Source organism: Argiope bruennichi, chromosome 10, assembly GCF_947563725.1.
Source record: "Argiope bruennichi chromosome 10, qqArgBrue1.1, whole genome shotgun sequence".
Classification (NCBI taxonomy): domain Eukaryota; kingdom Metazoa; phylum Arthropoda; class Arachnida; order Araneae; family Araneidae; genus Argiope; species Argiope bruennichi.
Genome location: NC_079160.1, coordinates 6,782,482 through 6,803,478, shown reverse-complemented (window position 1 = coordinate 6,803,478; position 20,997 = coordinate 6,782,482). Strand labels below are relative to the sequence as shown.

The following is a 20,997-nucleotide window of genomic DNA, read 5'->3' as shown; positions in this document are numbered from 1 at the left end:
TCATCACACAACAGATGTTCCTTTTCTTTTGTATGTGTCTCGACGTCTGACAGTGCAGAAAATGTTTTATTGTCGCCCCTTAATGGTTTACGAATGAGATCTGATCCACTTCGCACTTCACGATAAATCTTTTTTCATAAAAAGAATAATAAGTCAGTCAAAATCATTGATAGATACCAAAACGGTTGTTACACCGCTTTGAAACTTCTGCAACGTATTGCACATATACAGGTGCATGGGTGCAAACAAAAATGTGACAAACATGAACAAAACCAGGTGCACTCACAGTCGCGTGCTTTTACTGTGCAATGCAGTTTTAGAAAATACATCAAATAGCATTTCAAGATAATTGTTTCTATTCTTTTTGCAATAGCGTAAGTGGTGGTTGCAGACTTTTGTCAGTAAGGCAAAGATGAAGTTATAACGATAAATTTTCACAGCATTCTTGAAAAAAAAACTGGATAGAGAAATAAAATATAGAAAAATATCTACAGTTTTATTTGGCTAATTCGAAGCTGATGGGAATATAATTAAAATTGTATTAAAAAATCGAATTATCCAAAAATTTGGAATAAAAAATTAATTCATTTAAAGAATTTAATTACCTAGTAATTTGGTAATTTAAGTCTAATGGTCTAAGCATGAGTATAGCAGGAGGAAATCACATTTTTAAAACTAAATATAGCAATATATGCAATAGTTTTAAATAAATTTAATAAACAGTATGTAAGAAAAAGATTAGTGAAGATTGACTAATTGTTATGAATAAATTGAAAATGATTTTAACCAAAACTTAACAATGATTAAAAATGACATTTTAAGATAATAAACAATAATTTTAATAAACATTTAGTATAAAGTATTTCGAGTTACAACTCGAATGACGTCAATGTTTGAATGTTTTCAAAGTGAGAATTTATTTTTCAAATAAATTTTGCCTTTGTAGAGTACACGGCATTAAAACATTATCCATCAACGACTACCAAGGAAATAAGGTATAAGCTTAGTTAATTAAAGAAAACAATAAGAATAAAAAAGACATATAATAAAATTCTAATTTTTACCTTTGATTTCAAATGAACAAAAATATATCTGAATGACAATTGCCATTTTAACGTTATCTTAAGGCGAAATTTTAGGGACCAGAGAAAAGGTTAGAAGTTTTGAATTAGCCAAGTTTCACTGTAAATATACTAAATAGCTCAAATTTGAATAAGTAGTAATCATAAATTGTATTTGTGAAATCAAATAATTGCCCGTGAATATGGGTTCAGCAGACATTCTCACTAATTTCTGAAAAATTCAGCTTCACTTTGACAGACATAAATGCATGAAATAGATTTATATATATATATATATATAGTTTGCATTCTTCCATTGGTAAGAACACTATAGTCCCTTCTGGTGATTTTTATAATGTCTACAAAAATATATCCGGAAACTTTTAGGGAAAAAAATTGGATTGCGGTTAGACTAAAGAAGATGGTACTGCAACCAAAGATGAATTTTTTTTTCGTGCAATAACTCATCAAATGACGTATTAAATATAATACTGCTAATATTTAATGGCTTGTGGCCATCCAAATGGTTGGCGAAAGTCTTGTAAATTTGTCTAAAGGACAGTACCAAATTCTAAAGATTAACCGTAAACAGCTTCAAACAGTTTTAAACATCAATAGTCAATATACTGTTTAGTAAATCTACTGTATTTAAAATGAAAGACGTTTATGATTTTATGGAACTCTTTCTATCAGTCTAAGCCACGTTGGAAAATTTGATACGTTTTGTGGTGAAGCGTTTCGTACCTTTCGTCACTCCGTCAATTCAAGCAGCCATCAATTATATGTTACACAATCAATCAAGAAAATAACACCAAAATGAAAAGAATTATGTTTTGTTATTATGTTAAATTCTTGCTCGTGATTTCTAAGAATTTATACTTTTTTTTCTTTCATCACATAAAAAAATAATAAGGTAAAAATTTAAATTTATCACTTGCAGATTTATAAATAGACTACGAAATTCAAAATCGTAATATAAATCTTACTCGTTTCCCAATTCTCCTGAAATTTACATCAATATTCTGCTTGTCAGTGTAATATCGTGCTGTTTCAAGCGGAAAACATGATTTTGAATTACATGTTAGAAGTATGCACAAAGATAAAATGCAATTGATTAGAAATATTTGTGTAAAATTTTGTTGGAAGCTTTTCAACCTGAATGCAGCTGCATTCGGAGATGCATTAATTCTACCGATCGAGTATTTTGAAATTCGGAAGGTCTGTTGAAAGAGTAACTGAATGGGCTGTCAAACTGAAAGGCACAGGGGATGAAGCCATACATTCTCTGTATGATAAAGATCATGATGTGAATATCTATTCTATAGCCTGATACATTCATTCAAATTCGGCGGTTCATAAAATTTGTTTGTCAGCAGAATTTGCATGAAAGCTCACGAGTTTCTTCTTCATTAATCAGATGTCTGCATGTGTCGCAGAAAAAGGTGTGAGAAAAGATAATTCATATTTGCCAGATAATCCATTAAACTTTGAATCCCTGTTTTTTAAATCAATTTTCGAATTATTTTAGACCACCGAGAGCTGTCTATTTTAGTAGCAAGTTCATCATTTCAGTTGTCATTTTTAAAAAAAGCACAATAATGAAACAACTCTGTTTTCTGAATTTTGTTGAGATTAAATCTGCAAGTGAAAAAGCTAAAATTTTATAAGTTAAAAAATATCTTTAATGGCAAAAAGGTATTTTTTTGCTGTAAATCATTTCCCAGAAAATGGAAGAAAGTAGATTTAATTGCGACTTAAGTGCATCCCCACTGGAATTTTCTTTAGAAACATTTTGCTCATGGATTTGTTTATTATAAATATTCTGAATGTAATATTTACATTCATTCCTTTTTGTGCCGATTTTTGATTTGTAATTACTTGGATCTCCAATAATAATTTCGAAATTTTTTATTAAGGCTGTCTTTCATTCAATAAATTTTGAAAAATTATGTATTAAAATGTAACTTCATCTTGAAAATAAAATAAACTTTCCCCCATTATTGTTTTATCCTGGATGAGAGTATATTCAGATAATAAAATGCTAAACTCTTTGCAAAGTTAAGGACTGAAACTGACAAATATTTTGTAATTTTAGTCTTTTAATATTTTCTTTTAAAAAATTAGAGTATTTTTACTTTAACTCGCTAGACTCGGAAATTGAAACGAGATTCAATGGCTTTATTCCAATAAGGCCTTACATACTTTTAATACCTTAAATCGGCGGATATAAAATAAGTAAATTAACTGATATCAAGAACGTTAATGTTTAACATCTTAATTTATGAATTCACTTAACTTCTAAATTAGATGCCATATCCTATTTGGGACATTTATTGTTATTTAAATTCTAATATTAATATAAGGGGTATTTGAACTATTAAAGAGTTTTTTAATCGATTTTTGCCTTTTAAATTACTTAATACTTTCACTTTATTGCAAATTTAAAATAAAAAAATTCTATGACTCCTCTTGGCGAATCAGATATGTCATTGTATGCGAAGGAGTTAAAGAAAATATACTATCTATTTTATGTTTTTATTGATAATTAAAAGACTGAATATATAAAGCAATATAAACTAGATTTCGCCTGTGAGTAATGATGGTAGGCTTCGTGTTTTTAAGTATTATTACTCGAATAGTGCTATTATAAAATCTGAATTCAATCTTTTAAAACGACAAAGTGAACAAATCCACGAACAAATTTTACGTTACAAAAGGTTTGTCTTCTCATAACAAATTCTGTCCTCTGGAAAACCACTTTTTACACATCTAATTGAAATATAAATGAATAAGTGAAATGCTCTCTACCAGGAATGAGAATTTAAGCATGAATACATAAAAATCAGAAGCAACTAATCTGTAGTGAAGATTTCCGATAGCTGAAAAATATGTATATATTCACTATCAAGGCAATTTCAATATATATATGTATATATTCAGCAAAACATATGAATACTTCTTTGGAAACTAGACGCAAAAGTCTGCGCCATGTTGTACAACTTCAGTATCAGAATTCAAACTCGCCATCTAGATAAAAAGTCAGTAAGCAAGCGAGACGTTGGGTTTGTTTCATCTAAAAAACTGTATTTCCAATTCCTTCGAATGACGGTGTAGCAAAAAAGTTTTGCAAGGTGGTTTGCATCACAGGGCGGTGGACTGTTGCAAAGTGCGATCCCCCACTTGAATGACGAGGGACTTGAGGTCTTCGGCGCTCTTCACCTTTCTTGGCATGCGCGGTTCCGACAGCATGGATCCACTCCTGCTTCTGTAGGGGCTGCCCACGAACACAGAGTTCTGGCGAGGCCTCATCTTATGCAGGTGATATGGCGTGTTGGCTGCTCCAAACTCCAGATTGAACCGCTCGAGGGGTGCAAGGGCGTCGTTGAGGGGTAGGCGGCTGGGCTTGGCGATGACGGGGTGTGAGTGGTACTGCGGCTGATACGGCTCCAGCATCCGGATCTTGCCCCACTTATTGAAGAAGAGCACGATGACAAACACCCAGACAGCCAGCACCAGCACCACTATCACCACCTCCTCCTCGCGCACTGTGAAGGGGGTGGGCGTCTCCTCTTCCAACTGCGACGGATCACCCTTCTGACTCCAACTGTCGTTCTCTGGAAAGTAATAAAGACAATTATTTTTCAGAATTTTCCATTACTAGGTTTTTTTATTGCCAAAATTATGTATGTGTTGATATGGTTGACTTTAAGATTTTATTTCATAGTATGGTTTCTGCCTTTTAATTTTTATAATTTGGAGAATCAAACTTGAAATGAAGTTCTAGCAATGACAAAAGGGAAAACCCTACTCCCACATCTTCTTTTAAATGTAAAACAATTAATGAAGTAAATGAATTATGATAGTCACAGATTTGGTGCTATCAATCGAAAATAACAATTGATTTTTATTAAAGAAATTGTAATGAAACGATAGCTAATTTAGAATTTAGAACTTTACATCAAAATAAATTTTTGAACCATTTACCTCATTTTTTAAAATTTCACTTACTCAGACTTTAATCGAATTCTGCGGCTGCTTTGTCGATATGCTTCATGGAGAATTTCATTACTTTATGCATCGATTCTCTTTGGATAACCTAAGCCCTAAAACCCTTTTAAGTGTCAGACAAGTTGTGGGGCAAAGACATTCAGTCATCCATATAGCCATTAGTTAGATTGTGATAGCCTACTCGTTTAGTTTGTTACAAAAATAAGTTGTGTGTATATAATTAAATATCATTAATATAAATTAAATCACAACTCGTATATCTAGGAAACTGTTCGACATCTTCGGTTCTTTCCCAAATTTCAGAATAATATCTCATACAAAAATTTCATTGAATGAATTCAATATAGGACAATAGTTAGTTTAAAAAATAACTGTTCATTCGATGATTAAGTTCTACTTAAAGCATGGGAGCATTATCGTGTTCGAATATCCGCTGGGCGCCAACGAAGCGTGCGAACACAAGTATACACTTGTGTCCAAAAGTGAAGCATAATCTGGAAAATGTGAAAAATATAAATATTGGTGAATTTATTCGAAATATTTTGTGGAGAATCGTTTGATGAAAATGAAAATTTCTCTGTACGTAAAACTTTTCAGTTGACGTCAGAATACGAACCAGCTTAACCGACATAAACAGTTAAGATAGATATTTTTCTGCAGAAGAATGTTGTTAAGGATTAAGCAAAACGAATGGTGACACATAAAAAGAATGGTGACAAATGGGCATGTTTACGAAAGGAAGAATTGTTGAAATACGAGAAATATTACAAGCCGAAATCCCGGAATTCTGAATATATTTCAATGTGTGTAAAGGTTTCAAACTTCGTGAAATGTTTACTGGCAAACAGTATCACACCGGTCAACAGTGATAATCTTTCGCCTTAGACTGGTATCAACGCGCGATGCCAGAATGACAGTGGCGTCAAAGATATTGGTTCAGAGCTCACAACCTCCATAGAAATACGAGTTTTCAAACAAATTCTTTATCACGTTGATCTTTATGCTAGACGACAAACAGTTTGTATTCCCCTCATATCCAAGCATAAAGGTCCTCGTTCAAACTGTAGTTTGGAACATCAGAACTGGAGATTGAGTCAATTGACCAATAGTGATGCACAGTGACAAAACTCATTTTAGTCTGGATATTGCTTTTCATTATCTAATGATCTATTGAGAACGTAGTGCTTATTATTCCAGTTAAAACATCACGAAAAGACATCGTTTTCTGTCAACTAGAGTCATGTTGTGGAAAGGCCTTTTCTTGACAGAAAACAACGCTTTCCCCCAGAATTCCGTTTCATTAAAATGGGATCTGTGGCTGTTAAAAGTTACAAAGCTTTTGTTCCTTATATTCTTCTGTTTCAAGGTGTTGTCAGTCTTGACTTCATATTTATGGACAATAACTGTCCTTTTCACAGTGCATGCCTGATAACGACTTTCTCGAAACGGGAAATATCCAACATAGGATGTGCTCATTCACCGGATCTGTTTAGTTCCCAGAAAGTTTGAGATATGCTTTTGAGACAACTTGCAACTCTTTCGCACCTACAAAATTCCGATCCAGTACTGAAAAAGTTCTTCGTGACGTTTGGAATTCTTTCAGCCCAAAAGTGTTGGACAATGTCCTCACTTTTGAGAGATGAGCACATACGTCATTAAACTGCAATACCGCCTACTTATTTCATCTGTGTTTCGCTATAAGCTTGAGCTTTTCTAAGCCAATTTTCTTTCAGAATGTTCCAATGCATAATAAAAGTGATTATTATAAATATTTTATATTATTTTTTTAAAATTTATAATTGATTTATCGTGAATCGCGTTTTCCGCCATTCACGTCTCCCGAATAAGATTTTCTTCAATATCCACATAATTGCCAATTATGCTTCATTTTTGGACACCAGAACACATTAACACGCGCAGCTCAAAATTACAAATTCACACTGATTTGAAAATGGCAAAACTTTCTAAGAAACAAGAAGACTGGCATCTTTTTTAAACATTTAATGCTCTCTCATGAAATTTATTGCTTACTTGCAAACAAAACCCAGGCATATTGTTTTCATAAACAAAACAAGCCATTAAACATGTCTAAACGTCCTACTGTGTGAAATTATGGAACGATTGATAAAATAAGTGCCTCAAAATAAATGTAGAAATTAAGAAAGAAGTAAGAAACAAGAAATGTCAGGGAATTGTTTTGGAAATGGTCGGCTTAAATAGATGGTCTTGCAAACTGAAAAATATATTTTGTTAGCCAGTAATATAAATCAGGGAAGAAAGTCAGAAACTAATAAACGAATATTATGATGATCATCATGAGCGGGTTTCTCAAATCAACAACTGAAGTGAAACGGGCAGACATCATTATTTGTCTGCTTATCTGGAATTTTGTTCTTTGTTTCAATCAACAGTTCAGAGGGAGAAAACAAGTGATTAAAAAGTAAGATGTGATAGACTTATTGTGGTTAACCCTTTCATCGGCAATGGAACAAACTCTGTTACACTTGTCTTAAGATTTTTTAAAAATAAACTTAAACTCATAAATAATTTTTTAAAAAAATTGTACATTTAATGAATATCTATTATAATGTTCTTGAAACTATTTTAAATTCATACTTTATCTGAAGGTGGAATTCTGTTTCATTTGCATTTTCGGATTGAATCTTATTACAATTTTAAAATAAACTTTTAAGATTCTATGATTGCATCCAAAACAAAATCGCAATTTGTTTATCAATTATTACAGTGAAGAAGATTTGACAAAAGTGTCCCACTGTACATTAACGGTATGTCGAACTGTAAAAGGCAGCATGGAAATGCTTGAATCAATTGCGTTTAGAATTCGGTAAATATTTATTCTCTGTCATAATATATTTCATTTCTAAAGGAGGAATTTTAATGAGAGTTTATATAAATTTTTATAAACGAATGTTTTCTAATTAGTACGAATATCCAAATATTTTTGTGTATTTCAGAGCACTGAATAGAAGTATCTGGCAAAAAAATTAGAAATGGACGTGCGTTTTAAAGAAATACCATACCTGGATTTTTTTGAGTGAAATTTCAGAAAAAACTTTTTTAGATGAAACTAGGTCTTCACAGAACTGGCAAAATCATGTTAGCCTTTCATTTTTTTTTTTGTGAAAAAAAAATGAACAGCATTTTCTTGGAATGCCCAAATATCCCCAAAACAAGCCTTCAGTTTGCCATCATTTCTTGCAACTTTTGAAATTTCAAGGCATGGTCTACTGTGTATAAAAGCGAATATACATTATACATAGCTTCATTACTAAATATATCCCAGGTATAGACGTCTTTCTTTGTAATAATTTATTACTGGTAAGAGTGGGAAGGCAGGTAGAGGAAATTCTTGCAGTACTTTTCTCCAAACTTAAGAGTACAGTTGTGATTCTTTATGCTTATGTCTGATAGGAATAATTGCAAGCATATGTACTTGCAAAACATTTTTGTTGTATTCCTTCTAATAAACTAAGGAAAGAAGTAAAATTTTACTGATAGAAAGTGAGTAACCAGCTTAGCTCTGAAACTATCAAAGGGGGTCACATCAATAAAAATATAATAAAAGAGCCTGCCACATTTGGAGCTCTAATTGTAAGAACATCTTTCCATAGTTATCAAAGACCCACATTTTTCAGTGGCATTTGAAAAAAATTGGCTAAATAGTCTATTTTATGCTTCCAATGTACGTGAAAAATAACAACAACAACAACAAAAAACAGTTGAGAGAACGATTTGGGGATTAAACAAGTCTTTTGAGAGGTAAAGTAATAGACGTCCTCCCACACTGAGTAGAAAAAGAAACTGACGGTAAGAAAATTTTTTTATTGTAAAATAATTTATTGTCGGGCGTGTAAGCATTTATTTTTAAGGTAAAAATAAATAGATAATGTAATTTCCTCAAAGATTTAAATAATTTTTTAATTTTAGAGAGTCTTGATTTCGAAGCACAGAACTGTGTCGGATACAATGGGGACGAAATGAATTCCATCAAAACAGAAGTTTAATAGCATTGAGGTTGAACCATAAATGCTAGCGGAAGCAGTTTAGAAGCTCAGATTACATTCTGATGAGGCGATAAAACAAACTCCGTTCCAAAGAATAACGTCAATAATTCCTCTAGAACAAGCTATCTCAGTTACAATTTAAAGAGAAAAATTGGAATTTGCCAAGCCGAGGAAGAAACTGTTAAAAAATTTTTTACACATAAAATAATATCGTAATAAAAGTAATTGTAACTGTAACTGACGCGTGGCATCGGGCGAGACGAAGTGCACTTTTCCGCTGATGTTGGTGGGCTGACCGGAGAGGGCGAATGCCACCAAATACAGCTGATACTCGGTGGCCGGCTGGAGGCGCTCCAAAACCAGGGACCGCTGCTCACCGGGGATGTCGTGGATCACTCGGTACCTGCAAAAGAACAAAATATGCTTTGCTTATCACCTAAGGCTCTGCCAAAAAACATTCTCTCCTTTAGATAGACGAACATTTAGGTATGAACTAAGCATGGAGGTTACTGACCTCCATGCCTAGAATTTGCTGATGTTGTCCAAAATGTTTAATACAATGACGGGGTAAAAAAAACAACATTTTTATTTAAAGAAAACATTAAGAAGTTTTTGCTAGTTAGTGGAATACATATAAATCTCAGAAGAAAAAAATACAGTTACTCGTGCATCGTATGATTAATCCGCTTGCACGAGCACGCAGCTTAAACCGCGACATCATCTTGATGAAAGCAGGACCACCTCGGTACTCCCACCTCTGGTATTGCAGTAGGCATTGGGATTAAAGGTAACAAGGGGCAAAGAGTACTCGACGGTTAGATCTGGTCACATAAAATAGTGGAGTAGAATTCAAAGGTAACTCAGGAATCTACGGAGAAGGTCCAGGTAGACTGTTTTGAGGATGGAGCTGCTGCTGATGGTGGAGATATGATTGATACAGATGACTAATAAGAAATTTCGAATAATGCTGGCTTTACACGATCAGTGCTGATCGTAGATTCTTTGCTGTTCTTCTCAATTGTGAAGGTTTTATCAGTACGTCTGAGTACACAGTAAGGGCCATCATACGGTGTTTGCAGGGGTTTCTTAATTGCATCGTGGCTCAAGAACACATGAGTACAAGACTCTAAAGTTGGATGAATGAACACTTTTTTATTATCGTGAGACGTAGCTGATATAGGTTTGAGTTGTTCCATCACAGTTCGTAATTTTTTTAATAACTCGTGAGGTTCGACGTTAAGAGAAAGGGTCTCACAAAATTCCGCAGGTAGTTTCAGGGTTAAGCCATAAACCGATTCTGCTGATGAGCACCGCAGATCCTCCTTTAATAGCGTTCTGAGTCCGAATAAAACTAGTGGAATTGACTCAGTCCATTTCGTGGATGTGTGACATCTGACACTTTGTTTTAAAAGAACGAGGAAACTGATCGATTATTCCATTGTTGGATGGGTGATAAGGGGTTGTTCTGATCTTTTGGACACACAAAAGTTTGCTAAGCAATAAAAACAAATTACTTTTGAATTTTCGTCCCTGATCCGTCGTGATGGCTGCAGGTAAACCGGTGAAATCCACTGACCAATGAATGCACGCTCAACGGTTTCGGCAGAAATGTCGGAGGTGGGAGCTGCTTTAGGCCATCGTGTGAAATGGTCTATACAGGTGACTAAGTATTCGCAGTTGTTTAAAAACGGAAGAGATCCTACGAGGATCACCCCAAATTCCATAGCTGTTTAATCGACAGGTTATTTATAGTTTTATATGAAGACCCACCTCCCTTTGCCTTGCTCCTTTGACATTTCAGTTTATTCAAAAGTCAATCGCATACGAAAGTCAGTTAACTAAGTGCCAAATTTAGACCTAAACCGCTATGATTTCTGATTTTCCTACGGCAAGAATTTCTCATATCATCAGATTCAGTATTAAAAATCCTTAATGAGCCAAATAAGGATTTTTAAAGAGAGAAGGCAAGGAATCAAATTATACTAAACATGTTTTTACTCTTGTCCATTCATTTATTCTAGATTATTTTTCTAACTTTTGTGCTAATTTGTGAGTTTTTATTTCGTGTTTCTATTATTTTAATTTTTCTTCTTTTAGTAATTTACATTTGTATTTCTGTACATAATTCATATCGATTCGGTTCCCTTGAAGTGGATTAATAATCGAAAGAAACGTATCTTTTTTCAATGAAACATTTCAAACTCAAAGCAAACTTGTTGCCAAACAACCAAGCATAAAATTTATAACTTAAAAATAATAAATAAGCAAGACTTCAGATTTTTGAAAATACATACCTGTGCCAAAAATAAATGAAAAAATAACAACAGAAAAAATCACATTACGTTCCAACTTATGTGCTCTATTTCTAGATAAACAATCTACGCTGTCATTACTTATAAAACTATATCCAGTTGGATGTAATATATTTCTAGATTCTACAAAATATTACCTACTTTCACAGAGATAAATATTGTCCATAAGTCTATTAGCATTCCTAAAATTCAGATATTAATTGTAAAACTTTTCGAATATAATAGAATTCAATTATCCAAACTATAACCTATTTTTAATTTATAAAATTAAGTTTAGAACACATAAATTATTGATAATTTTACATAAAAAATAAACCACAAATATAAGTGTATATAGTGGTTTAATATATATATATTCTTAAAGTTATATTTCAATGATAAAATATGCATCTATTTTTTTTGTTAAAAATAGTATTTTTCTACGGTTTCTAAAGAATGCGCTACTCACTGATACATTTTCAAATATTTATTTTTCTATCATAATCTTTTCTTATGAATGGAGTCCAACTGTGAGTTTAAATTTCTGAAAAAAATTGTTTGAAATTTAAGAAATCCAAATTTTGCCTAATTACTGAAATTTTATGCATAGAGACGTAAGGAGAATACATAAGGCCTCGGAAAATATGAATTTTTTGCAATCAGTTCTTATCAGAAAGCAGCAAATTTAAATGTTACTCTGATAATACTGAGTAATACTAATAATAATTATATATTGAAGAGCTAGAAAAGTTAATAGCATGTATTTGTAAATTCAGAAAATAAACATAACAGGATGTGATCGGTAACGCCTCTATAAGACAACTGGTATCCAACAAAACTGTTAGATCGGTTCTTGCTGCTACAATGACAGTTACGCGGTTAAAATTTAAGGGATTTCTTACGAGCCGTTAAAGTCAACACAGTAGAGATGGAACAAAGGACATTCGAAGTAGAGATGAAATTTGAATTTTTGAGTACGACATTTTAACGAATGCACTGAATATCCAACAAAACGTCTCCGCCATCTGTGTGGCCGGAAAAAGACCTTGAAAGAAGGGAGCATGATAGACAAGATAGACATGAAATAGTCCCACAAATTGCCAAGCATTTCAATGCAGAGGTAATAACGAGAGTCAGCGTGAGAACTATTCAACGGGCCATCATCGATATGGGCTTTTGGAGCCGAAGGTCAACTCCTCTACCATTTTGATTGCACAGCACTACGCTTTAAGCCTTGCCTGGGACGCCAACAGTGCTATTGGATCGTTGATTAGAGACACGTTGCCTTGTCTGACAAATCTCGTCTGTAGTTGTATCAGATGGATAGACATGTATGGGTAAGGAATTTATAGACTCCAGAATGTTCAAAAGAGAATTGTTCAATCTAGTGGAACCTATGGAATGATATGCCTAGATATGATCCGATATATGTCTAGAGTCAGTTAGCGTGATATGAAAACCCTGATATATACTAGAGATGATCTGATTAGTGACATCATCCTATTTGCTCAACTGCACCCATTTATGCCCTTGTGCGTTCCTTGTGCATTCGGCAATTCCACCAGGGCAATACGACATGCCACGTGTCAAGAATTACTCTCAGTGGCTCTAGGAACACTTTTGATTTTAGATTATATACGCTTTCATTGGTATCTAAATCTCCAGACATGAACAATGTTAAACATATATGTAATGCATTACAGCGTTATATAGAGCATCATAAGTGGAAATCTTCTTCGGAAAAGATCTCCATCACATCGCACTGCTATAGATTTATGGACTGCCCTGCGGAATTCATGATATGAATTGTCTCCATTATTTCTTCAGGCGTTAGTCGAGCCCATGAAATACAGTTTTGCAGCACTTCTGCGTGCTCGTGGGGGGTGGGGGTGGGGGTGGGGTCAACAAGATATTAAGTAGATGTACCAGTTTTTTCTGATTCTTCAGTGCCTCATTTTCTATTTTCCTCAACGTATTTTACTTTAAAAAGCGATATAATCGCAGTAATGTTTTGCACTCTGACGATACCTAAGACTGCACTCCAGGTAATTACTCCTCCCCCTTCCTTGACCTTCAGTCGGCACCTTACTATACATTTATTTAAATAAATTCCTCTCGCTCTTAAAATTGCAAAATATTATTGCCTGATGAATGAATTTTCAATCTGTTATTGGATATTTTCAAATACTGACAATGTATTAATTATTAAATAGATTTCTTGTCTGTATATTTTATAGGTCGAGATTTTTGCAGAATTTTCTTACATGAAAAGAGTAAGGGAAAAAAAACCCATTTGAGCCTAAAGTAAAAAAACTATCCTTAATCAGAGTACTAAAACGTTGATTTTTTTATTTTAATTATTTTTTGCTTTTTAATTTTTAATTAATAATTATTATTATCTTTTTTATGGAATCTAGAAATTAATTTTTATCTCAAATTTAGTCAAATGAATTATTTAAGAAATAATTTTAGTTTTCTTTAAGCATCACAATATTTATTTGAAACATTGGAAAGTATAAAGAGCATGAAAAAATGATTGCAAAATTCTATCTCGAGAAACTTGAAATAAGTCATTTAAATAGAAGCTTGAAGAAGCCCGCTTTTTTTTCAAGCTGATGTGCGCAAAGTTGCTCGGGATAAAGTTATTTTTAACTAAAGAAAAATTTCTTATTTCGCTAATTATCACAAAAAAATTTCAATAGCACCTTTATTATATTATACTCTGAGGCAAATTTCAAATTCTTATAGCAATGATTATAGTAATCACCTATCGAAACCTTGTTTCGATATGTGATTTGAAAAAATTGCATGGTGAGACGTGACATGCAAGTAAATACGTAAACAAAAATACGTTTAATATTAACACCATATGGAATTACAAAGCACCTTTAAACTAAAAAATTTAATTGTAGTGAAACCTCAGTTTTTCGCTTCACGCGTTTAGCATATTTTTTCACATATACCATGATTCTTTATGCTTCAAAACCCCAATTTAGCATTATCACTTTGAAATATTTCCCACATTTAATGTTTTTTCAACGAGAAGAATTCAGTGCAATTGTACTGAAACTATCCGCGTTGCGTTGCGGAGAAAAAAATAAATAAATAAAAAAACCTTTCTTGCCAATAGAAGCAATCTACTCGAAAATAAATCTTAGTGACTTCCTGTTAATAGCAGAAACAACTATCTTTATCTCCCCCCCTCCCCATCCTTTTATTCACGTGAAGACAAAAGACGAATTCTCATAATTCCAGCTAGCCCATACCGTAGTGTTAAGTTGCTGTAATTGCATTCTTAAAAATTGCCGCTTTTTCGAGTCTTTTCTTAAAATCTGGATGTTCAAATTATAGCCTGAAAAATAAGAGATTTTCTATTTTGGAAAACTTGTAAGTCATCAAAAAAGCCTACATAAAAGTTTACAACATTTACTGATTTGTACATTAATTGAAATTCCATATTTAGCTTTACAAATGGTTTTAAAGAAGCAGATGCTCTGAAGCAAGATTCGCAAAAGATGGAAAAATTGCCACCCATCTACTAAAAAAAAGTTTTGAAATTGTCACCGTTTGGAGAATTGGAACATTTCTTGTTTCAATAGTTCCAGAAGGCTCGTACAAAAATAATTCCGATAAGTAGTCCCGTTTCCAAAGGGGAAAAAATGAAATTACTGTTAAACTGACCATATAAGGATTTTCAGCTTCAAATGGTTAGAAAGACCGTTTTAAGAAGATATAGAATTTTTTTTTATTGCAGTTTGTTCGAGAGAGTTCTCTGCAGTCGATTCTGAGGCAGTGCAAGAATAACTGAAAAAAAATATTATTACCTTTCATACAAGAATATTCTACTGAAGACATTTTCAATACTCACGAGACAGGATTGTTTTTTACAATCTTCTTCATTATAGATTTTTTTTCAGTAAAAGTGAGAGCCGTCAAGGTGGCAAACTATCGAAACTGCGATTCACTGTTTCTCTCTGCACCAACTCAGACGGAAGGGTAAATTTAACACCAATAATTGTGAAATTCCCCACTCTCTAGAAAAAAAGTGTTTCAAGAATGGGAAGAATTTTTCTACTGTATATGTCTCAAACAAACAAACAAAAAAAAATCTTGGATGATAAGAAATTTTTTTTTAAATCTACCTCCGGAAACTGGATAGAGAAATGCGGTCTATTTTCTTTCTTTCTTTTTTCTTTTCTCTCTCTCTCTTTTCATTTGTACATCCTATACAAAATTTTACGTGTACTACGATTTTACAAAATATAAAAGTGAACTTTCTTCCTGTCAATTGCACATAATAGATCACCTTGTGATTTGAGAAATAAACGATGGAAATTTACTTCTGAAAAATAATCTTCAAAGTGGACATCTTCAGTAAGTAGTTGAACATTCTAGAAACCCTTTTTAAGATTTCTTCAGAGAGTTTACAAAAGAAGATTTTTCGGAAGTGATGAATTTGTGAATGGAAGGTTTATTGAAATAGAAGAGTCTTTTCTCCCTTCAGATGACTTTGAGGATTATGTAGCTTGCTATCGAAATGTACTTACTCAGAGATTCCAATTCCTTTGAGAGATGCAGAATCGGAGAGTTTGGTAGACTGTATGACTTTTCCGTACAAGTCATACATCGATGGTGTTTTGGAAACCAGTTGTGCTACTAATACAAGACTGAGATATGGCGAAATTTGAAATGCCTTTTAATACATTTTGAATATTGAATGACATGACTTTTAATACAACTGAATAATTTCCATATTGTGTTTTATGAGAAAAGATATGTTTTTCAAAGAATTTATTAAAAAATATCTGATAAAATTAATAAGGAATGGTATTTCTTATCATAAAATATCATATTCTTATCATAAATCTTATCATAAAAATCAAAAAAACCTATGTCAAAATAATAATTATACCCTCTATATTTTAGATAATCAACATTTGAACTATCAATTCGTTACTCTATTGAAATATAACAACTTTCATTAATCGAAAAGTATTAGGCGTAATCAGTTTTTGCCATACTTTCTCTTAATTCATTTTTTTAAATTCAATAGGTTGTAACATAAAAAATATATGGTATTTTCTCATGGCCATTAAAAAATAAAAGTTGTTTCCTAAGCTTGAAGTATAGTTAAGTGAGTTTAGTGTTGTTGACAATAGCTTATAAGTGTATCGTGTACACACCACCTAGGATTCTGAAACATAATGTAGAAATGGAGAAAAATGTTTTGAGATTTTTTTTATTTGCTATTCCGTTTTTTTTTAATGAAATAAACTGCAATTAGTAGAATAAGTAAAATTACAGGTTTTTGCAAAAGGAAATTTTTTTTTCTGATTTCTCAAAGTATATTTAAATATTTATTAAAAGTCAAAAGAATTTTCATCGTTTTCGATTTATTTTTCAGTTTATTGATTTCTAATTTAGAATTATATTTGACATACTTTGACAGCGAATAAATGATTCAGAGAGCTGCTATGATTTCCAAATATTTTTGATATATTTAGCCCTACATGTTAAAAGTAAAGGAAAGGTTTGCTAGTTTTAAGATAAAATCCTTTTTCCTTATATCTAAGCATCAAAATTTATCAATGCAGTTCTCGCCAAAAATTCTTGCCAACAGCTAATATGTTAAGCAAAACTAAACTAATCAGTCCCTATCACCTCTTTTCAAAGAACTACGGATGATTTATTGGACTTTTGTGACTCGTACGGAAATGTCCTATATTGAAAGACCCCACACCAGCTCGAGCAATAATCAAGATGATAATGAAGGACATGGAATTCCCTCTGCAATAGAAATCTTTCAATCTTTGAAAATAGTGAAACCGTCCTTTTCAAATAGTGAAGGCAAAAGAAAAATTTGGAGAAATACATATGTACTGAGAATGAGATTTGGGATGTAACTAATAAAAAAAATTGCAAAATAAGCTAATTAATTTCTTTTTAAAAAGTTAAATAATTGATGTCTGTAAAATTGTAAAAGAAGAGTAAAAGGTACGGAATTTAATTTAATTTTTATTTAATGATCAATGTCTTGTTTATATATATATATATATTGCAAGAATCAAAATTCTTCTATTTCAAATTTATTTTTCATGAAAATAAAATCTTCTACATAAAGAATAGAAGAGCTTCATAACTATGGACAAACACTTTTGGAACGCTATCTTTGAACAGATGAATTGGTTTGGCAGTTCGCGCTCAGTAATCTGAATCTTAAAAGCCTCTCTTCATATCGCAAGTCTCATAAACACAAATGATTTTTAAAGGATTCCTCTTCATAAAAGTGTCGAAGACGTTCATTTTGAATGAGTTTTTAAGAATTTCAATTAATATCTTATCCGACAATTTTTTCAAATTTAATGAAAGTTAATAAATGAGTTATTTTCTAATTCGGTTTTTTATTAATCTTTTGTGATATGTATACTATCCCTGAAAATAACAACGAATACCTCGTTAAAGCACTGGTCAAATGTATGGGTAAATGATGGGTCACTGTCAATAAATTTGCCTTTTAATATCTCAGTGCATTTTACAGATAGAAGCATGAAACTTTCTATCCTTATAGATGAGGGTAATAAATAAAATTTTCACCGACAATTTTGCGCAATGTAGACCGTATTAAAAATTTATTTACTATCTATTTTTTACTATCCATTTCTATGGAAGCTAAATTATTTTCATAGATCTCTTTCATTTCATGAAATTTTGTAACTGGTTGTATATGTCTCATTGCAATAGTTAAGGAAATAAAAGTTTGTTCCATATTTTTGTGACACGCTGCATGTCAAAAAACTTACACGTGTTATCAAGCTTTCCATCGAAGCATTTAATGAATACAATACAATTATATAGTTAAATATAAGTTAATTTCATGTCTGAAAATAAAATTTGGAAATAATTTACTATTTTCATAGAAGAAATTCCAAGCACATTTAAAGAAATTACAAAATGCGTAACCTTTCATACTCGGTTTTATTTTTCATACTTGAATATAGATTCTTTGAACGATTCAGAAATAAAAAGGTGATTTTATTTTCAACAAAGAAATCGGCTATTTTATTTTAACCTTGGAATAAAGTTACAATGAATAAAAAACAACTTCCTGAAAAGAAAATAATCTTTATTACAATAAATACTTAAAATATGTCATTGGAAATATGAAGATTTGAGAAAAGAAAACACCAGCGAAAAGTTTTTTCTTCTATTTTTGAATTTTAGAATAGCATAAGTTTCGAAATTCTAAAACAGCCATTGCTTAAATAAAGCTGTTATTTTTTTTGAACCGATTAAAAAAAAGACCCATAAATTGATTTAGTTGGCAATAACTGGCGATGCAAGAAGACAGTCAATCCGATCGCAAAAAACTTGAAAGTTCTACCGGATTTTGAAGTGAAAAAATGTGCGACGAAGTTTCTAATACTTCATCTTTTAGTTTGAATAGAATTTCTTTCAGTGGAATAATTCATCCGTGAATCGCCCGTGAGATCTTCCCTTCATTTTAGTCCGAAGCTCTTCCGCTCATTTTCTGAAGGAAATGTCCTAATGACAATTGGTATTCTTCTCTACGCAAATGCCGCTCGCTGCCTTTTCTGCTTTAGAAGCGAGGAAGAATGAATGAATGGATTTAGACAAGACATTCGAGCGTCGATCGAACTGTTTGCTTTTTTTAAATATGATTGACGGTGAAATTTATTTCTTTATTCCAAAAGCTGAAGATGGGGCACTATCATCGAATAATCGGTTCTGATTACAAAAGCAGGGCCATGAAGAAAAGCATTGCATTCAAAAGCCTTGCATTATAAATTATTCAAACCAGAATTTCTTTGTTGTAGTTCTTTCAGAAAGATTACTAGAGCTTTGCAAAGAAATGTAATGAGAATAAAGTGAACAACAACAAAAATGGCTGTTGGGACGTTATTTGGAAAAGTTTCGATGCCTAAAATTTCAGTTGAAATAGCTTCCAGGAAAACATTGATTATTTTTTATAAGAATATATTTATAAATAATGTGAAAAAAATTATAATTGAATTACGTTTATGTTATTTAAGATGAAATAGAAATCTGAGATGCAAAAAAATTATCAGGATGTTACTTTTAATATCATAATTTTAGAATTTCAAGCTAATACGAAAATCAATAATGCTCAACAATATTTTAGGAAATTATGGTAGAAAACTTCTGCTTTATTCTTAGTCATTTGAAATTATATAAAAAATTCCCATTCACCATAGTCGATTTGTGCACATTTTCACAGCTCTGGATATATAAAGGTGCTCTGTAGAACGTTAAAGGACACATAAACAGACCGACACATCCACTTTTATCATTAATAGAAATGACCGAGTATACCATCACCAACTTCGAGGCAGTCTATGGATAAAATATTTCTTTTTCCCAATTTCGTATAACTGGACAAATTGTGAAAAATGAATAAATAAATAAAAATTATTATGATGTAAGGGAAAAATCTGTTGTCTATTTCAATTGGCAACACCAAAAAGCCTTTAAATGGTGTAAGATTTAGTTTAATTTAAATATATTCACGACCCGTTTCAAACCAATATTAGGTCCATTTTGGGAGGCCCTTGTAATTTGGAACAGCGATCAGATCACGAGGAAGACATCTGAGCTGGACCTCCTCTCTAAATTTGTACATCACATCAGCGGGAGGACGTTTGGCCCTGGCGGATTTAGCGTGCACCAGACCCGCTTACACGACGTTTTTTCGGTGGAATCGGGTTTCGAGCCTGAAACCCTCCGGTTCCGAAGCCGAGACCTTACCACCAGGTCACCGCGACCCATAAATGGTCTAAGAAACATAGTGCAATAATGTTTTCGGAAAGCTATAGGGGAGAAACGTCATCAACACGTTTAATTTCTAATTAAAATTGGCCTAATCTAAATCTAAAAAAAAGAAAAAAATCTCTCCGAGATGTATATTTATACATTTCGAGGTAAATTAAGTTTTAGAATTTGTTAGCATTGAGTCAAACGGACTGAGCTTTAGACTGCCGATAGAGATAAACCTGCTTCTTTATTGTTAGTTAAGATTCACTGTTGTAAATACAGTATAACCTCGATTTAACGACATTCAAGTGATCGAAAAGAAATCAAAGCTATACGCGGGAAAAAGGCCAAATAATGGTAGGTAAAAAATATTCTATTAGGTGCATTCATGTATTTTAATCAGCGACATCTATTGGTAAATATGCGAAGTATCTATGTAAACAACAATGGTTTTGGGTTTTACCATTTTGCTATTACTTTATTGTTATTCCCATTTAGTATTATTGAGTTCTTCAATGTATAAAGACACTAATCATGGAACGATCCAAATTGTATTTTCGACATTCATTGCTTTCTTTTCTTTGATTTGAAGAAATCTGCTGCCGAAACCCATCAGACACTTTTAGAAACTTATGGTGATGCTGTTACGTCATATCCCAATTGACGGTTTTAATTCCAACGATTTAAGAGTGGTGATTTCGATGTCAATGACAAAGAACGGACTAGAGGACCAAAAAGATTTGAACATAATCCATTGCAAGACATATCAGACGAAAATGCGAAAAAGTTGTAGAAAATGATGGAAATTATTTTGATTAATAT

General features: G+C 32.3%; 1 protein-coding gene across 1 annotated transcript in view; it reads right to left on the bottom strand.

Annotated features, from left to right (window-relative positions):
* Window positions 1-893: 893 nt before the first annotated feature.
* LOC129989095 (uncharacterized) overlaps window positions 894-20,997 on the bottom strand; it is a 442,343-nt gene continuing 422,239 nt past the window's right edge. Inside the window, exons 5-6 of the mRNA XM_056097420.1 lie at window positions 9,337-9,497; window positions 894-4,675 (exon numbers count right to left, since the gene is read on the bottom strand). Coding sequence (XP_055953395.1) covers window positions 4,203-4,675; window positions 9,337-9,497 — 634 coding nt within the window. The 3' untranslated portion in view covers window positions 894-4,202. The remainder of the gene's footprint in view (window positions 4,676-9,336; window positions 9,498-20,997) is intronic.